This window comes from Neomonachus schauinslandi, chromosome 15, assembly GCF_002201575.2.
Source record: "Neomonachus schauinslandi chromosome 15, ASM220157v2, whole genome shotgun sequence".
Taxonomy (NCBI): domain Eukaryota; kingdom Metazoa; phylum Chordata; class Mammalia; order Carnivora; family Phocidae; genus Neomonachus; species Neomonachus schauinslandi.
The window spans coordinates 46,932,385-46,954,307 of record NC_058417.1 but is presented as its reverse complement, the minus strand read 5'-3'; the positions used below and the strand labels follow the sequence as shown (position 1 = coordinate 46,954,307).

At 49.1% G+C, this 21,923-nt stretch overlaps 1 protein-coding gene across 1 annotated transcript in view; it reads left to right on the top strand.

The window, feature by feature from the left end:
* Positions 1–21,923, top strand: part of PRKCA (protein kinase C alpha) — a 385,436-nt gene that overhangs the window by 352,174 nt on the left and 11,339 nt on the right. Inside the window, exons 14-16 of the mRNA XM_021678425.1 lie at positions 10,075–10,155; positions 19,083–19,190; positions 21,275–21,415. Of these exons, the coding sequence (XP_021534100.1) occupies positions 10,075–10,155; positions 19,083–19,190; positions 21,275–21,415 (330 nt within the window). The remainder of the gene's footprint in view (positions 1–10,074; positions 10,156–19,082; positions 19,191–21,274; positions 21,416–21,923) is intronic.

Sequence of the window (21,923 nt, the reverse complement as noted above, 5' to 3'; positions counted from 1 at the left end):
CCTCTGTGTGGTCTGTCTTTCCATGGGGTCTGTCACCATTCAGTAGTTTATCCAGAGCTTCTCAGCATGGTGACTGGCTCCCTAGAGGGCAAGAACGGAAGCCACAAGTCCCCCTGAGCTGCACCTGGAGCTTAACTGTGTCACTTGCACCACATTATGTGAGTCAAAGCAAGTCCCAGAGCCAGCCCAGATTCTAAGGGAGGTGATAGAAATTATGTTGGCGGGGGGTGGCACTGTCAGCCTGTAGGAGGCCATACAGGATAGGAGGGGGTCACTGTGGCCAATTTTGGGGGCAGCTGGTTTGAGCTCTGTGTTGGCCGATGGAAGGCTCCTCAACACAGCACCCCAGAAAGGGCAAATTTCAAAGTGCTGAGGACTCCGGCAAGAGGGGCCCCTGCCCTGTGTTTTGGAGCTGGGATCAGCAGACTCCTTCTGCTAAGGGCTAGAGAGTAAATATTTTAGGCCTTGCGCTAATCTGAATTTTAGATTTTACCAAGAGGCAAAATTGAGCAACTGTTCTTGCCAAAAGGCTGATAGTCTTTTTCACATTTTTTTCGTTTTACATTTGCTCACAGCAGGTTGTACACAAATGGGAGGCAGGCTGGATTTGGCCGGCGGGCTGTAGTTTGCCGCGCCCCAGCTTCAGAGGGTTCTCCCGTGGCCCTCTGCCAGCCTTAACCCGTCTTCTAGGGCTAGAGCGACATGCCCCCTGGGGCCTGAGAATTGCCTTCCATGACCTACATGGGCCTCTTCCTACGATCCAGTCTTGCTAGGGACACCACCCTGACTCCGGTATCCGAAGGAGAGGCCAGTGGTGGCCATTTGCAGGGCACAGCAGGACAGAGTTTGGACGCACAGGCCGGGGCACACAGGGTCTTCATAGATATGATAAAGGATTGAGAAGAAAAGGGGAGTGGGCCACGTCTCCCGATACTGGAATGGAATCTAAGGGGTCCGTGAATTCTAAAGTCGACCTGCCCCTCCAGGTTGTTGAGAAGTATTATAGACGGACTTATGTCCCCTCAAAATTCATGTCGCTCCCTAACCCCCCGTGTGACTGTACGTAAAGATGTAGGGCCTTTAAGGGAGTATAGAAGGTTAAATGAGGTCATCAGATGGGGCCCTGATCCGAAGGGACTGGTGCCCTTACAAGAAGACCAGGAGACAGCAGGAGTGTTCCCCTCACAGAGAAAAGCCTGGGGGAGTCACGTGGGGAAGGAGCCTGGCTGTAGCCAAGAAGAGAGGCCTGTCAGAAACCAGCCCTGCCGACGGGTACCTCGACCCTGGACTTCCAGCCTCCAGGCCTCTGAGAACATGAATGAATATGGTTGAAGCCGCTCAGTCTGTGGTATTCTGTTCTGGCAACGTGAGCTGACTCAAAGAGGAGGGTATATTGGTCATGGTGGTAGGAGAGGACATTTAACAATTGGTTAGCTTGATCGGTAATGTGTGTTCAGACATCTGGTATGTGGGCCTCAGTCACTTTTGTTCCAATGTCCCCTGTCACCCTCCCCGCCAAATGTTAGAGGTGGACCCATCCCAGACCAGTGTGGACTCCTGCACTTAGGCCAGGTAAATTATGTTGTAAACCAAGACACATTTGATCTATTCACGGTCAACACCATCGTCCCCCTTATCAAGCAGAACAGGAAGGAGGAGTGAATAGAAGTCTCAAGGTCAGAGGCAATCTCTCAGATGTCCTGGTCCCATTCCCAGCCCCTGCTTGCAGAGTGGGCACCAGAAGGACGGGAACGCAAGGGCCAGGTTGAGTCCTGGCTCTGCTGCGTTCCCGCCATGCTTTATTGCACTGACACTTGCTTGTGCCTCGACTTCCCCAGTGGTCAGCAGAAGTGGTGCCCAGCACAGTGCAGCCCATGGACTGTGCTCAGCGGTAGCTTGGATGCAAATGCCACCTCTGTTCCTGTTGGTATCACAGTGTGTCTCGCTGCGGGGGAGGCTCTTGAAAACATCAGGTTGGGAGGAGAGTGTCTAAAGAGGTGTTTGATTTCTTGGGGGAAACGGGGGGATTATAGAAGTTGTGCTGAAGAGGTTGGGTAACCAAGTCAATTAGGAGGACGTTCTCCTGGCCCCATTTCATTGTCACTGCGCTGATTTCTTCCGTGACCAGCACATGTTACCCAGGAGCTAGAGAGAGATTAGCCCAGGCAGGAGATTAGCGCTTCCTTGGAAGAATCACAAAGACGTGAAACGGGAACACTTTCCCACATGTACCTCGGTGCTGATGCCTGCTCCGAGGGTCATGGAAGACCACGTCCCACAACTCCGCAGCGCACGTCCCGGAGTCAGAGGAATGCCGGGCACAGGGGCAGTTTCTGCAGCCTGAAAAGGCCGGCACTTCATTCAGAATTTTACCAGCAGCTCCCTCCGAAGTCACCCCGCCCCTCTGGAAGACAGTTTGGCGGTTTCTTACAAAGCTAAACATAGTCTTTACCATACGATCCAGCAGTTGTGCTCCTAAGCATTTGCCCACATGAATTGAAAACTTATGTCCGCACCGAAACCCTGCACACGGATGTGTGTAGCAGCTTTATTCATAACTTGCCCAAACGTGGAAGCAACCAAGGTGTCCTTCAGCAGGTGAATGCCTCCATAAACCGTGATGCAGCTACATAATGGAATATTATTCAGCACTAAAAAGAAATGAACTGTCAAGCCATGAAAAGACCCATAGGAACCTTAAGCACATATCGCTAAGTGAAAGAAGCCAATCGGGAAAGGCTGCATGCTGCATGATTCTGCCCATAGCACATCATGGGAATGGCAAAACATTTGGAGACGATAAAAAAAGATTAGTAGTTGCCATAGGTTAGTGAAGAGGGAGGGATAACTAGGCAGAACAGAGGACGTTGGGGTCAGTGAAATTCTGTACGATACAGTGGTCTATACATGTCATGATACATTTTCAAAAACCCATGGAATGTACAACCCCAAGAGTGAACCCAAGCATAAACTCTGGATGATAATGATGCAACAATGTAGTTTATCAGTTGTAACGAATGTACCACTCTGGTGAGGGATTTCCATAGCAAGGGAGATGGTACTCGTGGGGACAAGGCATATGGGAACTCTGTATGTTCCACTCAGTTTTGCTGTGAACCTAAAACTTCTTTTTAAAAAAATTTATTAAAAAACATAGAGGAGCGCCTGGGTGGCTCAGTTGGTTAAGCGTCTGACTCTTGATTTCAGCTCAGGTCATGATCCCAGGGTTGTGAGATTGAGCCCCGTGTACAGCTCCACACTGGGTGGGGAGCCTGCTTGAGATTCTCTCTCCCTCTTCCTCTGCCCCTTCCCACCCCTGCGCTCGCTCACTCATGCTCACTCTCTCTGTCTCTCAAAAAAAGGGAAAAAAAATACACACACACACACACACACACGCATATTTATAGCCTCTGGCCTTTCTCTGCTATATGAAAGTCTGGAATGGCACTGGGAATAGGGTCTGGTAATCACCAAACTCTGAGCTTTGCTCCTCTCTCCCTCTCTCTTTCCTTCCTTTCTTCCTTTTTTCCCTTTGTCTTTAAAGCCAGTGTTAATCATTACAAACCATTTTGTGCTTGTTGTTCCTCTCCTCACATTTTGGGGGAGCAGGACTTAGGTTGTCCTGCTGTTTGTTTTCTGTTCTCCTAGAGTAAAGTGAACAACCAGGGAGTAGAAGAGGTGGGTACTATGAATAGATTATAAAGCACTTTTATTGCCATTAGAGAAATCATTTCCTGTTCTCTCCAATCCTAGATAGAGCCACAGTTTCTGTCTACATAGAAAGTGTATACTTTGGACTCTAGACTTTCCATTTTCACCTTATGGTGATTTTCTTTATACTTATATCATGCCTTTTGTCCAAAGATTTCAAATATTGCAGATATTTCTCATGTGATGTACAAAGATCCCTGATGTAAGGCATTACATTTTAGTTGTATTTATCTGTTTTCCTGTCTGTCTCCTTAATTAGAGTCACAGTCCCTGTCCCTAGAAGAGTGCCCAGCCCAAGGAAATGTACAATAAGCCATAAATAGTGGGGGGGCGAGGGAAGGCGGAAGTGGGAGGGGATATGGATAAAAAGAGAAAAACCTGAGGTTTTGCTGCTCTGGTAAAAATTAATGTAATTGCACGAGGGGGGATTCTAAAATCTATTAATTTACATACCTCCCCAGCCTAGGGCAGTGTCCAGCACATAGGAAGCTAATATTTGCTGAAAGAATGAATGGAAAGTTCAGCGTTGATGAGAATTGCCAGGTGCCAACAGTCATTTCAGGGTGTTTAATACATATTGTGCATGTAATCTGTCCTAGCAGAATGTTTCCTTTGTCCTCCTGTGAGCCACGTTTAACTCCACTGCCTTGGTTCATTTTCACCTGCGTGCCGTGCCTGGGGGCTGGTTCTTACTTCTGATGTTAGGCAGTGGGGCGTCATATCATATATTCAACTCACCTGCAATAAACACATTTTATTATACAAAATGCCATTTATCCCCTGCCACGTTCCTACCAGGTGGGTGCTGGAATTCCAGTATCCCAGCTGAGGAAATGGAGACTCAGAGAGGCTAAGCAACTTGCTCAAGGTCACACAGCTCTCCCATGGCAGAACTGGTCTCCAGAAGTCCGATTCAGAGTGTTCACATCACAGTGTGCTTCCTGTGCAGTGGCTACTGGTGTTCTGGGCTTGGATACACCACCGAAAGGTGTTTGACTGGGGAGCCTCTTGGGCTGAGAGGTGGGGTGCCTCACCCTTACCCACCACGAAGCTTTCCTGTTTCTCGAACTCTGGTCCAAGCCTGGTGCTGCGGGAAGGGGACGCGGTCAGGAGACCTTATCTGCAACCAGCCCAGTGACCTTTGAGCAAGCCACTTAGCTCTCTGAAACTTAGGTTCCTTTCCAGAATCCTAAGGACACTTTTGTAAGGCACCTGTAAGGGTCCCTCCAGCCTTGGCAATCCAGCAATTTGATGTTGCACTTAAGAGGTGGGTGGTGGGGCGCCTGGGTGGCTCAGTTGGTTAAGCGACTGCCTTCGGCTCAGGTCATGATCCTGGAGTCCCTGGATCGAGTCCCGCATTGGGCTCCCTGCTCGGCAGGGAGCCTGCTTCTCCCTCTGACCCTCCCCCCTCTCATGTGCTCTCTCTCTCATTCTCTCTGTCTCAAATAAATAAATAAAATCTTTAAAAAAAAAAGAGGTGGGTGGTGCCCACAGTTAGGGCTTGGATGAGATCCACTCCCACATGTTTCTTCCGCACCAGCTGCTGGGCGGGGTCCTGGTGCTGGGTAAGCAGGGGGGTGGCCCGGCCCTGCTGGGGAAGAGTCTGGGGTCGAGGGAGGGCAGATAAGCAGTCTTAGCCTGACGAGGCAAAGGCCGCTGCGTGGCAGCTGAGCTCTGTCAGCCCCAGAGGAGAGAGTGGAGGAGACGGTTCTCGAACTCATGGCCCCAGCCGTCATGACAGAACATGCAGACGGCACTGCAGCTCGTCTTCTTTTTTCCCAAATGGTACTGTATTGACATGTCAGTGTTCTTGACCATGCATATAAAGAAGGCCTCTTGTGGCCAATGTTCTATCGTTGGGAACTTAGGATGTTTTTCAAAACAACCATTTTTTGTTAAAGTAAAATAGTTTTATCTTTGATCAAAGGAAGAGAAAATATTGTTTCCCTGAGACAGTAGAAGAACTCGAGCATGTTTTATGCATAAAGGCCAGTGTTCATTTGTAACGGCAGCCTGGGAAGAGCCTTCTGTTGTCGGGCCATGTATTAGGGGGGGTTCTGGGGATTTGGCTAGTAAACATCACGTGAAAATGAAGAGTGGAGTCCAGTTAAGGTACAGCCAGGAACGGGAGGGTGAGTCTCCTCCCACACATGTCGCGTTCCCCTGGGTCCTTTAAGACAAAGCCTCCAGAGCCAGAGTTCCTGAGTGAAGTGGCTGTCTTGGCAGCTTTAAGCCTGTTAAGCATTTGAGCCCCTTTTGGGGCCAGTTCCCACCATAGCTGTCTAGGGAACCACACTGGGTCATGGGCCGATGAACCTTCGGTTTAGAAAAATGGTCAAAAGTGTGGATACCAAGTCCAGATGACCAGAGTTCAAATCCCAGCATTGCTACTTACTCGCTGTGTGACCTCGGGCAAGCTACTTAACCTCTCTGTGTCTCATTTCGTCATCTTTGAAATGGGGCGCTCCTACCTCATAAAAGTCTCCCAAGGGCTAAGCGAGCTAGCAGAGCTAAGGAGCCTGGCACATAGTGAGAGTGTTGCAATGGTGACGTTGCTTGTAGTCACTGTTGCTATTGCTGGTAGCATCTAAAACCTTACCGTGCTGCCCCCCAAAAGGCTTCTGAAGTCCCGTCCCCTTTGGCAGGCCTTTGAGTATGTAGCCCTGGCAGAGGGTGGAAAGGTGGGTGGCTTCAGAGCCGTGTCCTTCCAGTCAGTGTGGCCGCTGACCTGCTAGGAGATGAGAAGCTGCCCCCTGGTCCCTTTCATTCCTGGTCCTGTGCCCAGGCTGGGAGAAAGCTCATTCATATCTTACTTTTACAAGATAGGCAGCCATTTGAAACATCCTGACATCTCTCCCAAGCAGTTGGCTCATGTGAGTATAATCATAATGATCATAATGACAAATAGCAGGAAAGCTGAATGACAGTGGCCCTGTTGGGGGTCTGTCTTTGAAGCTAAAGTTCAACCTCCCATGTGTGCAGGGAGATCTGCCAACTGGAGCCCTTCTTGCCAAGTTTGCCTCTCTTTTGTGAGGTTCTCTGCTGTGGGAGACCGAATTGCCGTTGCAACCCCCCGGGCTTGGCTGCAAGCCTCCGTTGGCCCACGAGTCCCAGAAACACCTGCTCCTGTCCCCAGGGGGACAGAAACAAGAGAGCCTCACCACTCATTCTGCGGCCTCTGAGCCTGGTCCTCGGCCCAAAGCTGGCTCCCTGGGCCAACAGGAACCAGAGTGAGTTGTAGGAGCCCGTGAAAAGGGTGTAGACTGGCCCCGTCCAGTAGAAAGAAAATGCAGGCCAGACTGCATTTAGCAGCCCCATTGTTGTGTATGTGTGGGGTTTTTTCCCCCAAAGATTGATTGATTTAGGGAATCTCTACACCCAACATGGGGCTCGAACTCACGACCCCAAGATCAAGAGTCCTGTGCTCTACTGAGCAACCACATGTTTAAAAGTTAAAAAAAAAAAAAAACAGGTAAAATTAAGCTTAATATATTTTATTTAACCCAATATATCCAAAATATGAATGAGATATTTTGCGGTTGGGGTACTAAGTCTTCAGAATCTGATGTGTATTTCCCACCTAAAGCACATCTCGGTTTGTTCTAGCCACTTTTCAAATGCTCAGTGGCCACATGGGGCTGGTGGCTACCGTACTACCCAGGGCAGGTCCAGACAGCTCACAAGGGACAGCGTAACCAACATCCCAAATCATGTGTATCTAAATGTTTATCTTCAAATGGGGCTCTCTAACAGTTTCCCTTTTGCAGTGAGATTTTTGGATCATTGGAGGTATTTATTAATAGCAGCTCATCATTGAGGGGAAAGCAATGCTTCATTCTAAAAATGAATTTGCAATGGTAGGGTTGCACCCCTAGACCTTGTGACTTAGATCTTCGGACCTTCCCATTTCATGGAGCGCATAAGGCAGGGGTGATACATTGTGAGCTTCTCCAAGAAGAAATGCCCCAGCTGAATTTCAAGTCCCATCCTGTTATTACCATTGAAAGCACAGCAGTGTTCAGCATGACTTTGTCATCTCGGCCCAGTAGCTGAGCTGGTCGGCTCGGGGGATTGCCAGATGCTAGCGACAAGAAAAAGGAGCCATTGGTACTTGGCATTCTGCTTTGGTAAGCCTTGGAGGAAGGAGAGCGTGTTATCAGCAGGAGTCATGAGAGTTTGATGCTGTGCAAATAGAAAATAAAAGTCAACTTGGACCAAAGTTGATAAAAGAGTCAAGAAGAAAAAAAAAAAGTCTTCAGGTGGCCATGGCTTTTAGGATTTGTGAATCATTCTGACCAGAGACAGGGTTTCCCTACCCTTGACCTCTGATGGCTTTCCAAACTCGGGTGGCGTTTCATACCACCCAAGGAGAGGAGTCTGATTGGTAAGATTACTCAGATCCTTGCAGAATATAGGATACAAAATACAGTGTGACCTCCCTCGTTCAGTCCCCTCAGTTCCCCAGCCTGATATTTCCCACAGCAACACGGTGCCCGAGCTCCACCTGTATTAAAAACGGAGTACACTAAAACACCGATTAATGAAAATAGATTGCCGGGACTGGTTTTAATATAGTTACAAGAAAAAATGTTATTCAGGTGCTTTTGAAATACAGCTACAACAACTGAAATGGTGGTTTTAAACCTCTTTAATCCTCGAAGCCCTTCGATTAATATTTTATTAATCTCAGTATGAGTGATTACATATATTTGACAGCCATAAACTGTGTTTTTAAAACAGAAATGTCAATATCCAGAGCACCACTTATGAGCTGATTGGCTCTGGATGGGTCTCTGAAACGTCTTGCTACGTCAGCTTTCCCACGTATAAAATGGGAAGAATAATTAGTTCTCCCGCACTGGATTCTGCAGAATGTGCTCAGCACATCGGACATATAGTAGGTACATAGCAGGTGTACTTTCTTACTCTCCCAAAGAGAATTTCTGTTGTTGTTCTACTTGGTTAAGACAAGCTTTGATCCAGTCATTTCCTGTCTTGGAACCAGAATGCCAAGCCTCATTTTACATCATCAAGTAACACATAGAGGCTCATTCTGAGAGGGTTTTTTGTTCTGTGTATGTGTGCATTTTCCAAGTTTTCAAAGAAGAACAAATGTAGTTTTAAAAAGAAAGGAAGTCCTCCTTGTAGCTTCCTTTGGTTGTCATTTCCTTGTCAAGAAAATGAGCTATAAAGCTGCCAGATCCAAATGTGTGCCCTCTTGTTGCCACCCACACCGAGGTAAGCGACAGGGAGCTTGTATTTCTCATGCTACAAGGAGAAATATTAGTAATACATTAAAGAAATGGAGAGGCAGAGACATGCAGGTTTGTTTGTGTCCCAGGACATTCCATTAGACATCGTGGGCCATTAAAAAATACCCTAGAACATTTCCAAGTCACATGTGTATATGCAAAATGTCAGAATGGTCATGCTGAGCACCTGTCCGGATGTCTTCGCCTCGGATCCTGGGGCATGATCTGTGGGTCGGGGGATCGTGTGCTTTAGACAACACCAGTGTTTTAATAACCCGTGCCGTGCTTAGAAATTCCAATCAGTATTACCCTCTTCCACGAGGGCAGGTCGTAGAATTATTCTAGTACTTCTGGGAGCCACAAAGATAGAGGGAGCAGTCGGGGTCTCCGTGGGCCGTCACCCAGCTTCACCAGCTCCCTGCATTTTGCCAACTGTTCCGATCCCTTCCTAGTTTGCTCAGGTATTTAAAACAAGTCTAAGATGTCATGCCACTTCACCTGTAAATTCTTCATCTCTTGTGCATTTCACTCATTAATACACTCATCATACACTTTTAAACAAATCACCATACCATTTTCCCACCTCACAAAATTAAGGGTAATCTCTTATCGAGACCACATTTTGGTTGTTCCTGATTTCTGTTTTAGAGTTGGTTTGGTTTGAGTCAAGATTCAGACAAGGCTCAAATACGACATTTGATAAAATTATGTCTCTTTCAAACTGTTCTGAAACTTCAGCAGATACGTTATCTCCATCATCATCTTTGTTGCTTTCAGCAAAATTCTGTTACATAGTTTGATTATCTTATTTATCAGACCCATGGTCTGAAGGACCCCTGGCTTTTTCCAAAATGAAATCCACCTCAATGTCCAAATATTTTTCACCATCGAGGATAATTAAATCTGCCCTGTGGCATCTCCAGGTGGATTCAAAGGAGCAGACCCCAAGCAGGTTTTGGGCAGCGAGTCATGGGGAGGTGGTTCCCCATGTGTGGGATTTGCGGGGCCCTCTCCCCTCAGTGCAGAAAAGCCTACACACTTGACTTGTCTGTTCTAACATGGGCTTTTTGATTCACCACTAAATGTAATTGATGTATGTGTTTTCACACAGATAATCGCATATCAGCCATATGGAAAATCCGTGGACTGGTGGGCCTATGGCGTCCTATTATATGAAATGCTAGCCGGGCAGGTAATGTACATTTTTGTACTTGTTTATTGCTGGATAAAGTGAATACCACAGCTCTGTTTGGGCCAGGATAGTGGGACCCAGCTGCTGATGCTGGTCTGACTTCCCTGACCCCGGTGAAAGAGGGAGAAATCCCCCCTGCCCTTGAAAGTGGATTATATTCAACAGGCACAGCAATTATCTCTGGTTATAAAAGCCCCAAACTGAGAGCTGACACCTGGAGCATCACCGACATAGCTTTCATATTAAACATGAAAGTCCCTGCATGTTGAGGACAACAGTGGCCTCTGTAGGTTTTCAGTGTCTCAGAACTGTGGTTGCATTATGGTTCCTTGCAAGTTTGTCTGCACAGATTACCTAGCTGCTGCCCGGGTGTAGAATCGGTATTATTAGCAAAGGAAGAAGACAGTGAAACTTGAAGAAATGCTTTAATAGCTTCTCCCCATCTCTCCTTATCTCACCCTTGGCAGTTCATTGCAATTTGCACAAAAGTCCAACAAGGCTGAACCTCCAGTTACAAAAAGACAGATTAGGTTTCTCTGAGGAATGCAACATATATCAGATAAGCAGGGGAATGATGCCGAAGCTTGCACTTTTTAAATATACGGCCTTAATATCCATAGCGTTGGGGCAAATCACACTTGTTGCTTTAACAAGCAAGCCCCAAAAACCTCAGTGGTTTAACACACCACACGAGTTTATTTTCCATTCTTGGCACAGCCCTGTGGGGGGGGGGGGGGGCAGCAGGCAGGGGGTACTGATCCACAGGGTCATTCAAGGGCAGGTTTCTTTCGTCCATTGTCCCTACAATCTTTTAGAGCCTCAGATTCCTTTAGCGCACCCTCCTTACTCAACTGGCCGATGAAGAGAGCAGAAGGGAGGTTGCACAGGATGTTTTAGGGGCCAGGCCTAGAGGTGGCATACATCACCCCTTCCTACAGCCCACTGGCCACGTGGCCCCACTATAAGACGCGAAGGATCAGGGGGTGGGGGGAAATATGGTGTACCTATGAGCTCAGAAGGGGAAGCAGGTTGGGTGAACGTCTACCAGATCTCTGCCATTTTACCTAAAAACAACCCTGTTGTGGGCGGCTTTTTAGAATTCCCAGCAGTTGAGTACTGTTGTCAAGGAGCTGGGTCCTCCATAGCCAAAAGCTTTAGTAAGAGAAGGTGGAAAGAAATACCCACACTGAGCAGCTGAGCTACCCCCTAAGGAAATCTTTGAGTCTTTGTCCCGGGGGGGGGAAAGTCATCCTTTCTGACATATGACATTCATCAACTCCTTCATTTATTCATTCAACATAATACTTGTTTAAGGCTTACTCTCTGCTTGGTGATCACCGTAAACAAAACAGACAAAAACCCTCACCTTCATGAGTCAGCCCAGAAAGGATAATAAAGGCTCTGAGCCCGGTACCCGGAGCCCCCCAAAGCTGCAACAGCCTCCAGACCCAGCGGAGGGAATAGATGCTCTTATATATAAGCTAGAGAGAGAGAGAGAGACAGTAGATGAGTTAAATAAAGAAAATACAGACTAGTGATAAGCTAAGAGAAAAAGTAATAAAGCAGGAAAGAAAATACAGTGCTGGAGGAAGGTTGAAATTGGAGCGAGGATGGCCAGGGAGGGTCTCATGTAGAGCTGAAGTGAAGATGAGCAAATAGTTAGAGAATGCTAGGTGTTATGTGGGGTGAAAGCATTCTGGGCAGTGGAAACAGCAAGTGCAAAGGCTCTGGGGTGGAAGTGTATGGCCATGTTTAAGAAAGGGGTGGGAAGGGCGCCTGGGTGGCTCAGTTGGTTAAGCGACTGCATTCGGCTCAGGTCGTGATCCTGGAGTCCCTGGATCGAGTCCCGCATCGGGCTCCCTGCTCGGCAGGGAGTCTGCTTCTCCCTCTGACCCTCCCCCCTCTCATGTGCTCTCTCTCTCTCTCTCAAATAAATAAATAAAATCTTTAAAAAAAAAAAAAAAAAGAAAGGGGTGGGAAGCCACCAGTCTGGCCAGAGCAGAATGGGTTAGAGATCAGAGAGGAAAGGGGAGCCCCAGGTCTTGTGAGCATGGAAGTCATCACAGACCCTTGGCTTTCCCTCTGGAGTGGGAGGCCACTGGGGAGTTCTCCTTTATGTTTTTCATTGCCTTACATCTTTTAGATACTAAAGTAGTCTCTTAGAGATTAAAAGATACAGGGTCCTAGCCTACATTCGGTCATTAACTGAGAAGTGTGGTTAGGCCTTGATTGATAGTAAAATGGTTTGTGATTATTAATTTAGGTTTTTAACCCCAGTAAAATGTTCATCTCAGGCTAAATACGCCAGCTTGTAAGCACGGAAAAGCAGGTCATCCAGAACCAATGTCAGTGAGACAATAGTGAGTTGCCTGCCCCTTGAGTTAATTTCCCCTCTTTAGAATTTTAACAATAAAATTTGACTAAATTGTTGGTCCCCTGGGAGCCATGCTATTCACGAAGGCACAGAAAGCTGAGTTCTCCTTCTTGATCCCACTTGCATGTTCTGACTCTTGAGTCCAGAAACAAACCCTGTTTTCACTGAGTCACATTTGCATATGCCAACCAAAGAAATCGGTTGCGTGGAAAATAGGATCTGTTTCCAAGGGCACTTTACAAGAGATCAGATGAGCTGATTCTTCATTGGCGAGCAGGAGACTAGGATCTCAGAAGTCCTGTGCCCCCCCCCCCCCCCCCCCCCCCCCCCCCCCCCCCCCCCGCACTCCTGCCCCCATCTTTCTTCCTCCCTAAGCCCGGGAACTTCATTCCCTAGAGGAGAGCTCAGGAAATGCTGCCCTCCTGCAGGGAAGTCCCCTTTGGGTGCATTTTAAAAATCCTGCCTCACTTGCCCATTGTCCCTGAGACCCCCACCTGCAGATGCCCTCCCCACGCCCAGTGCTTCCGTAAGCGTTCTGGCACATTTCCATTCCCATCCTGCTTCTCGGACTCCGTTAGCCTGCCCCATAGGATCCCTTCCAGTTTTAATGATCTCTGTTGAAAATGGTGACACTCTTTAAATGTGACATCTTAAAGGCGTCCCACATTAGGGCACCGTGGCGGGCTCAGTCATTGTTCCTCTAAATCCTCAACTGTGCCTGCCTCCAACACAGCGTTTTCATTTTGGGACCCATGTCTTCGTCTTCCCTGTGACTCAATGCAAATTTCAATGTATTTCTGGGCGGTGAGTCAGCCCAGAAAGGATAATAAAGGCTCTGAGCCCGGTACCCGGAGCCCCCCAAAGCTGCAACAGCCTCCAGACCCAGCGGAGGGAATAGATGCTCTTATTGGAAAAGTAAGATTAATTATAAAGCTGTTGATAGGGTTATGGTCTAAATTTGTCCTCTTTAATCACAGAGGGCTGACGATGAGCAGAAAAGGTAGCTTATTGCAGTTTTCTTCTCATTGGGTATATTTACTGTCAGCAGTCAAGGGGGCAGTTAAGTATAAACAGCCCGAGTCTTTCTTCCGGTCCCAGACTGCTTGACAAATATGATTACTTTGGGGCATAAACAGTATTTACCCAGCACTCTAATGCGCATATTGCGGCTCCAAGCGTTCACGGGTCTTCATCATAAAGGGACCAGTCCTCTCTTCTTTATGTCGCCTTCTGCCAGGGTTATCTATGCTTTGTCTTCATTCCTGATGCATCGGCAATGGGTACTTTCTCCCAGCACTTTCACCCGAACTGTCCTTGGGTGTCCTCCCCACACCCCCACACTCCCACCGCTGATCACCAGCGATCTGCAGACACACATGGCAGGGCCCCCGCATCCATGAACCAGTAAGTGACTTTGGAATCATTTTAGAAAGAGGGAACCATCAGCCCTCATTTGTCTGTCTAAAATTCACAAATTGCATATTGCTAAGGAGAACACCCCGGGCTCGGAACATTTTTACACCCAGCCTAGACTGTATTTAACACGCAGCTTAGCTGGAGACACTAAGCCCAGATTTGTAGAAATTTAAAAATAATCATGGGAATGTGGGAAAGAGGGGAGAGGAGCAAATCCAAAATGGTCATGCACTTACTCCTCAGCAATACATCGCCTCTGTTGTCCCCAGGCTCAGTAGCTGACTGGGAAGGAAAATTAATATAATTATAATTTCACCCTTGACCTGCCTTCAGCACCAAGGCCCGAGCAGCAATTACCTGTAAAAATGCTCCCAGGGTGACCTGGAGAGACTTAACGAGAGCCATAAAAATGCTCACATCCTTCGGCTGCATAAGCCCACACCTGGGAAATTTTTCTTAGGAAGTAATCTGGAGAAGAGAAAAATGACTTGCCCAGAGATGTTTATCGTAGCCTTAGTTATCAGAGCGCAGCCCCAGACAAATGAGCCCATCTCGGATGGATGAGGCGTCAGCTCTGCAGCGTTCATCTGCCTGGGAATACCAGTAGCCACGGAGAAAAACAAGAAACTCCAAATTATGCATCCTTATTTGAAAATAATACGACAAGCCTAAGAGTTCACAGAAAAATAAGAGCAGTGTTTGTGGTGAGGTGAAGGGAATGTGGATGCAATTTTCCCCCCAAGAACACATGATTTTAATTTCACAGAGGGCTCCGGGGAGCTTTCCTGAGTCTGATGATCATTATTGCTGCTCACCAGGTCTTTGGGGGCTTCCTCCCTTCTGGCACGTGGTGGGATTGTACCTCCCAGCTCGCTCGTGGTCGGGTAGAGCCTGTGACTCATTCTGACCAGTGAGATCTGAGTGGACATGCTCCTGGAGCAGGACACCCCAGAGCGCCTCTTCCCGTTCCCCCGCAGCAAGACCAAGATGGCAGCTGCCCCATCAGCATTGGTCCTTCGTGACTTCTGCTGACTGACAGTGGATGTGTCACATAAGCAAGAGATAAGCAGTCAAAATCAGGGCTGGGAAGTCACGCCAGTTCTCTAGTCTAGAGACAGTCCCTTTACACAATGACTTGAAACATCTCTGGTCTTTCCAGAACCCCACTACTCATTGTGCCGGATACTAGAATGGCCTCCCCACATATTCCCTCCCCACCACTGCCCCAGTCGAGCCATCTTTAGGTGTGGGTGGACCTCCCACTCAGCCCTCCCAGCAGCAGCACCGGGGGGACCGTCCTCCCCCAGCCACCTGCCGGAGCAAGTGTGAGAGATTGACAGCGCTCAGAATGGCCCAGAGCCCAAGCTCCGCGGTCAGATGTCTGGGCTTGAATCTTGGTTCTTGCACATCCCAGCTCTGTAACCCTGCCCAAAGCACTTAATAGTAGAACCTCAATGAGCTCAACTGTGAAGTGAGATCCCCAGTATGTACGGCGGTCAGATGGCGGTTTTGAGGATTGAGTGAGCGATGCTGGGAAAAGCACTCTACCTGGCACATAGCTAGAGCCTGAAAAGCATGCGTTACTGCAGCTGCAGCCGTCCTCACTGCTGTTCGCTCCCAAACACTGGCCACCCTTCATCAGGCAGTGTAGACTCCAATGGGCGATAACAGAACGTCAGGGGTAGAGGCACGTGTCCTCCCTGGGATTGCCAGGAGACGCCCCAGTCCTCGGGGCCACACAGCGACGGAATATGGGGTGGAAGCCCAGGGCGCTGCCACAAGGACACGTGGTCCTGTGGCTTTTGCCATAGCTTAGGAATCTTATCGCAACAGGTGAGCCCAGGGGGCCTCAGAGAATCCTTCCATCCCCAGCCTGTATGATTCCCACAGGATTAAATAGCTCTCTTTATGGCAGGACTTCTTAGAACCTAAATGTAAATGTTACTGCAGATCCCAGAAAGAGGGGGGAAAGGGTGCAAACTTTGACCCAGGAGTATCCTGTAGGATTAATATCCCCTAGTTCTAAGGAATGCTCTCTGGGGTGTGTCAGGAGCCAGGTGTCCTGCTCTCAGTGGGAACACATTGGGGACTTCATGGTCAACTGCTTCCTGGATCAGGAATAGGCACAGCTCACCTGGGCCAAGGTGGTTCCCATGCCAGGAGACAATTAAACAGGTGTGATAGGCCAGTGCCCTACACAGAATTCCTCCCCCCCCCCCCCCCCCCCCAAATTCCTTTTTCCGCATCAGTGGGGGTGGGGGTTGGGGGGAAGCATCTGCATTGACCTGTCTTCAAATGCAAAGGTTCTTGCTGCCTCGCCTGACAAGGATTCCTGGGGACGATTTGTCTGAGTTTCTCTTTGGAGAAAATTGCCCTTAAGCCTTTGGCTGGGATGATCCGTGACTCAGCCCCTTTAACATTCCTGCTGCTAGTGCTTGAGCATCACCAGAGAGGCCCGCTGACTCCCCCTGCTGCCTCTGTCTACCTAGGGGGCCCAAGCTTTAGGAACCCTTCGCGTCTGGTTTGATGCTCTGCTGGTACGTAGTTTCTCCTGACCAGCGACTCTGAGGGGCCACACTGAGAGGTGTCGATTGGTCATCCAGGAGGAGCCCCCATACCCTGCTCGCAATCGGAGCACCATGACATTGTAGAGTATAAACACAGGAAATTCAGAGTGTGGGGCCCCCCGGAGATGTGCAGTTCACAGCCCGGAGCAGAAACCCTGCCATGTTTGCTTTAGTTATAAAGATCTCCGTGGCCAGAACTCAGCCACATATGTGGATCACTTATTAGGGAAAATGGGATGTTTTGTGGGTATTATACCATAAGTGTCCAGAAGAAGTAGGTTGCATGACGTCAGGCAGAGAAGGAATGGTGGGATGGACCGCAGGACTGGCCTCCTCTGTAGTTCTTGGCCAGTCTTGGGCCGGCCTGCTCTGTCTGTGCCCAGCTACTTGCCCGCGGGCATCCCAGGTGCCACGTTATTCCTGCTCAGGGAGACCCACCATGGTGGGCTGTTCAGGCTCTGCTCGGACTCATTCACAGGCAGGGTAATATTTTTTTTTTTAAGATTTATTTATTTTAGGGCGCCTGGGTGGCTCAGTTGGTTAAGCAACTGCCTTCGGCTCAGGTCATGATCCTGGAGTCCCGGGATCGAGTCCCGCATCGGGCTCCCTGCTCGGCAGGGGGTCTGCTTCTCTCTCTGACCCTCCCCCCTCTCATGTACTCTCTCTCATTCTCGCTGTCTCAAATAAATAAATAAATCTTAAAAAAAAAAAAAAGATTTATTTATTTTAGAGAAAGAGCATGTGCGGGAGGGGCAGAGGGAGAGGGAGACTCTCAAGCAGACTCTGCGCTGAGCATAGAGTCCAAGGCAGGGCTCGATCTCACAACACCGAGATCGGGACCTGTGCCGAAACCAAGAGTCAGATGCTTAACCGACTCTGTCCGCCAGGCACCCCATAGGCGGGCTGATTTTAGTTCTCCTCACCCACCTGCATGCTTTGACCAAATTAAATATTCTTTACACCAGGTACTTAGAATCGAAAAAGAGACCTGTTTATTTATATTTCTAGACCCAAAAATAATAAAAATAAAACCCAACAACAACAGTGGCATCAATCCCAACCCCCCCCATTCTCCCAGACCTGGTCCCAAGGTAGGGTTTTTTATAGACTTAGTATCTTTCCCTTGAGTAGGTGTAGTTCCCATGGGCTGACCCAACACCCAGCTCCTATTCAGGGCTGGGGGTAGGGGAGGACTAAGGTGGGGGGGTCAGATGAGCAGGTTGGAATGATCTGAGTGGTGCTTCGGGGGGAGCAGTCTGCTTGGGTTCATTACTGTCTCTTACTCGGAGGGAGATGTTTGATGAGAAGGGGTATCCTGCTGACCATGGCACAGCTGTCTTTGGTCCATGATAGAGTTTGCATTTAAGCTGGACTCTGCATTTTTGGAGCCCTAACCACGTCAGTCAGAGTGACAGAGACACTCTTTTCCATGAGAAGGAAAATGCACCAAGATGAAACATACGGGGATTCTCTCATCTGTGATAGCCGACCCCGGTCTGCCTTTCTTATGCTGAACCCAAGGTTAGCTAAGCCTAAAGGGAACATTAAGAAATTTCCCATAAACCCACTGATCCTGTGCACTGCCCCTCCAGAGTGACAGGTAATTTGCTAGACCTCTCAGGATTAAAGACATGCTGGAGGAGAAAGCTTGAGGGACGTCCTGAGCTCACCCGTTCCTCCCGAGGAGTCTAGCAGCCCCTTCTAAGACAGTTCATCTGCCTTAATAAAATACCAGTACCACTAGGCGCCCTTCGGCAGGCACCTGCTGGGTACAGGACAGACTATCAGGTGTTTTGCAGACTCGCCAGGGAACCCCATTTTACAAATTGGATAACTGTATCTTAAAGAGAGAGGTCACTTGCATGTGGACACCCAGCTAGGAGATGGTGGAGCTAGAATTCTGGTCCAGATCCGCCGGACTTTTAACCATGACTGCCCACAGCACTGCCATGCCTCCCGCTCTCACTGTGGGCAGTGTAAGCCCAGCAGAAGAGGAGAGGGGAGGGTCTAGTGGAGGCTAAGCTCCCATCACTGGCACCATGCACGTGCCAGGCTCTCTACAGAGCAGCTCCCTGGTGGGTCAGAAGGGCCCAGGTGTGGATTTCTGGACCTGGGGACATCCTTTTAGCCCATGTCCGGTGGCCCCAACGCCCCATGCTCAGAATCCAAAGGCACAAGCATTCTCCACCTGCCCCCACCCCTGCACACAGAGCCATCTGTATGCTAACTTGATCATAATTAAATTTTTTAACACATAATTACAAAATTAATGGATTAATTATAATTTATTTGCAAAGCATTAAAAGCATTACTCAAAAACATTTTCCCTAAAGATTGTTTTGGGTTGCCCAGGGCAGGATAATTAAAGAGACAGAGGAAAAAGTGAAAAACACACAACCACCAACCTAATGAAAGATAATCAAATAAACCAGCAACTTCACTGAGCTAACTCTGCAGCCGGTGGTGCGCCCAGAAGCCCGGTGTGTGTCTTGGTGCTGACATGGGGTCTCCAGGTGCCACGCTAATGAATCACCTTGCCTGTTTTCCCGTGTCTCTGTTTTCCTGAACAGCCTCCCTTTGATGGCGAAGATGAAGACGAGCTGTTTCAGTCCATAATGGAGCATAACGTTTCTTATCCCAAATCCTTGTCCAAGGAGGCCGTTTCCATCTGCAAAGGAGTAAGTAGACCTGCATTCCTTTCAGAACCACGGACCGAGAGGGTCAACGAAATCTCTTGCCCACACTTCTGAGAGAGGTTGGCGGAGAACCCGCAAACCCACGCCACTGCTTCCAGCCATCAAGGGCTACAGCTCAGTGACATGCAGGGCATCGTAGGAAACATGGCGGCCCAGAGAAGGGCTTCTGATCCCCAAACTGCCTGGAACTCTGGCCCAGGCAGCTAATGGCACTGTGCTTTAGTTTCTCATCCCCCTCATGAAACTGCCATGAGTTACCAGAAATAACCGCGGGCCCTCGGAAAATATTCAGCCTCTTCCCTCGCCTGACTTGGTGGGCCTTGGGTCATTCTTCATTCAGTTCTCTTCTTTTGAGGTAGAATGTGCATGCGGAAATGGGCACGAGTCGTCAGTGTTGTAGATCAGTGAATTTTCACAAAACAAATGCACCCAGGTCATGAAAGGGAAGGTTTCCGACACCCTAGATGCCCCCTCCCTTCCTGTCCCACAGCGACTCCCCACCCCTTAGGATAAGCAGCGTCCCTGCTCGTAACTGCAGGGATTGGCCTGGTCTGTTTTGAACTTGGCACAAATGCAGTCTTGTGGCGGATGCTCCCCGGGCCTGGCTTCTTTCACCCAACATGGTGATCGCAGCATTTCTCCATATCCGTGTGTGTGTGTGTGCGCGCGCGCATGCATGTGCACTTCCGTCTTCCATCCGCCCACGTAGCATTCCACCGTGTGATCACACCAGAGTTTATTTATTCATGCTACTGCTGGTGGGCCTTTGGGTTGTTTCCACTTTGGTTTGGGGCTGTTCCAAATAGAACTGCCCTGAAACTTCCAGGTTTTGTGTTTTGGGGAACATACGAGCTCATTTCTATGGAGGAGATACCAAGGAATAGAAATGACTGGGTCCTGACCTGGTTAGTTTTTAATCGTGAAGCTTTAGGCCACAAAATTATCGTCAGACCCAGTGGGATGGAGTGTAAGACACTCAACATTTTCTGGCGAGTTTGATCATGTGGGATGTGCTTATCAGGTGTCTTCCAAGGGCAACGCACTGTTTACATACATAAATAGGGAGAGCGGGGCCCTCCTGTGTTCGCCTCTGTCTCCCGCAGTAGACACATGGGAATTAACTAGTCACCTGCTGGTCACGACATTTATTTTTCCAACCCATATGTCTTTTGATTAATACATTTTGGTCTGGGCAATAAATAGGCATATGATGTTTGTGATTAGCATCACAGGAGATACACACACAAGTTTTAGTGATTGCCTACCTTTTCACATACATATTTCTTGTAGACCTACAGAGTGGCTGCTCTAACACAGTGTAGGAAGACTGCTGATTAAATTCTTAGGTTTGGCTCTGGGGCCAGATTGCTTGCCTGTGTCCTTTATCATAAAAACCGCTACAAAAAGACCCATACTGGGCGCCTGGGTGGCTCAGTTGGCTAAGCGACTGCCTTCGGCTCAGGTCATGATCCCAGGGTCCTGGGATCGAGTCCCACATCGGGCTCCCGGCTCAGCGGGGAGTCTGCTTCTCCCTCTCCCACTCCCCCTGCTTGTGTTCCTGCTCTCGCTTTCTCTGTCTCTGTCAAATAAATAAATAAAATCTTAAAAAAAAAAAAAAAGACCCATACTGTCAGCACTGTATTTGTGAGTTGGGGTCACTCTGTGCAAGCCACTGATTTCTCGGGGTGCTCCCCGGGCATCCGTGCAGTCAGGGCTCCTAGCAGAAGTAGCAAAGGTGCGGAACTACCACCCAGCATTCTCTTTTTCTCCTACTTTTAGTGTGTGGGGCGGGGGAGGGAGGGTCTTTTTTCCTCTTTATTGAGGTATAATTGACAAATGAAATTGCAATGTGTTTAAAATGTGCCACGTGATGGTTGGACACGAATTACATTGTGGAAGAGTCCCACAATCGAGTAGACACGTCCGGCACCTCACACAGTTACCTTTTTGTCTTTTGGGGGGAGAACACTGATGTTCTACTCTCTCAGCACATTTCAGTTATACGATACCATGTCGTCACCTGGTCCCCACATCACACATTGCACCCTCTTTCTGCTGCTCTCTAGCTGATGACCAAACACCCAGGCAAGCGGCTGGGTTGCGGGCCGGAGGGGGAGAGAGACGTGCGGGAACATGCCTTCTTCCGAAGGATCGACTGGGAGAAGCTGGAGAACAGGGAGATCCAGCCGCCCTTCAAGCCCAAAGTGGTGAGTAGGGGACGTGGCCTGCTCCTGAGCCCCATGTTCCTGAATCCCAGAGGGGTCCTGCTCCCCCTTACTCTAGAGAGAGGAGGCCGGTGACTCCCAGCATCTGCAGGGTGGAAGAACATGGCCAGGCACCAGCCTCACCTTCAGTCTGTGGTCTGAGCCCCCGGAATTCCTGCTGACTTTCAGAGTCAGCACAGACCAGGCAGGGATGGGGGGCCTGTGCCCACCAGCCAGGGGGCTGCAGAGTGCCCCCCAGAACTGAGAGAGTGCCAGGGTGCGTCGGCTGTGGGGATCGGGCTTCGTGGACTCACGTGCCTGGCGGGACTGTGATCCCTGCTCTGGGTCCTCGACGGGATGTCTCGTCGGTGTCCGGCTCTCCTGGGTTTGCTTTGCTCCTGAAGCCTAACTCGGTCTCAGCCGGCTCTTCTGCAGGCCCTGGCTGCGCTTCCCACATTGGCCACGGCCCCTGCTGCCAGGAGTGTGCTTGAAGGGCGGCTGGATCTCCCCT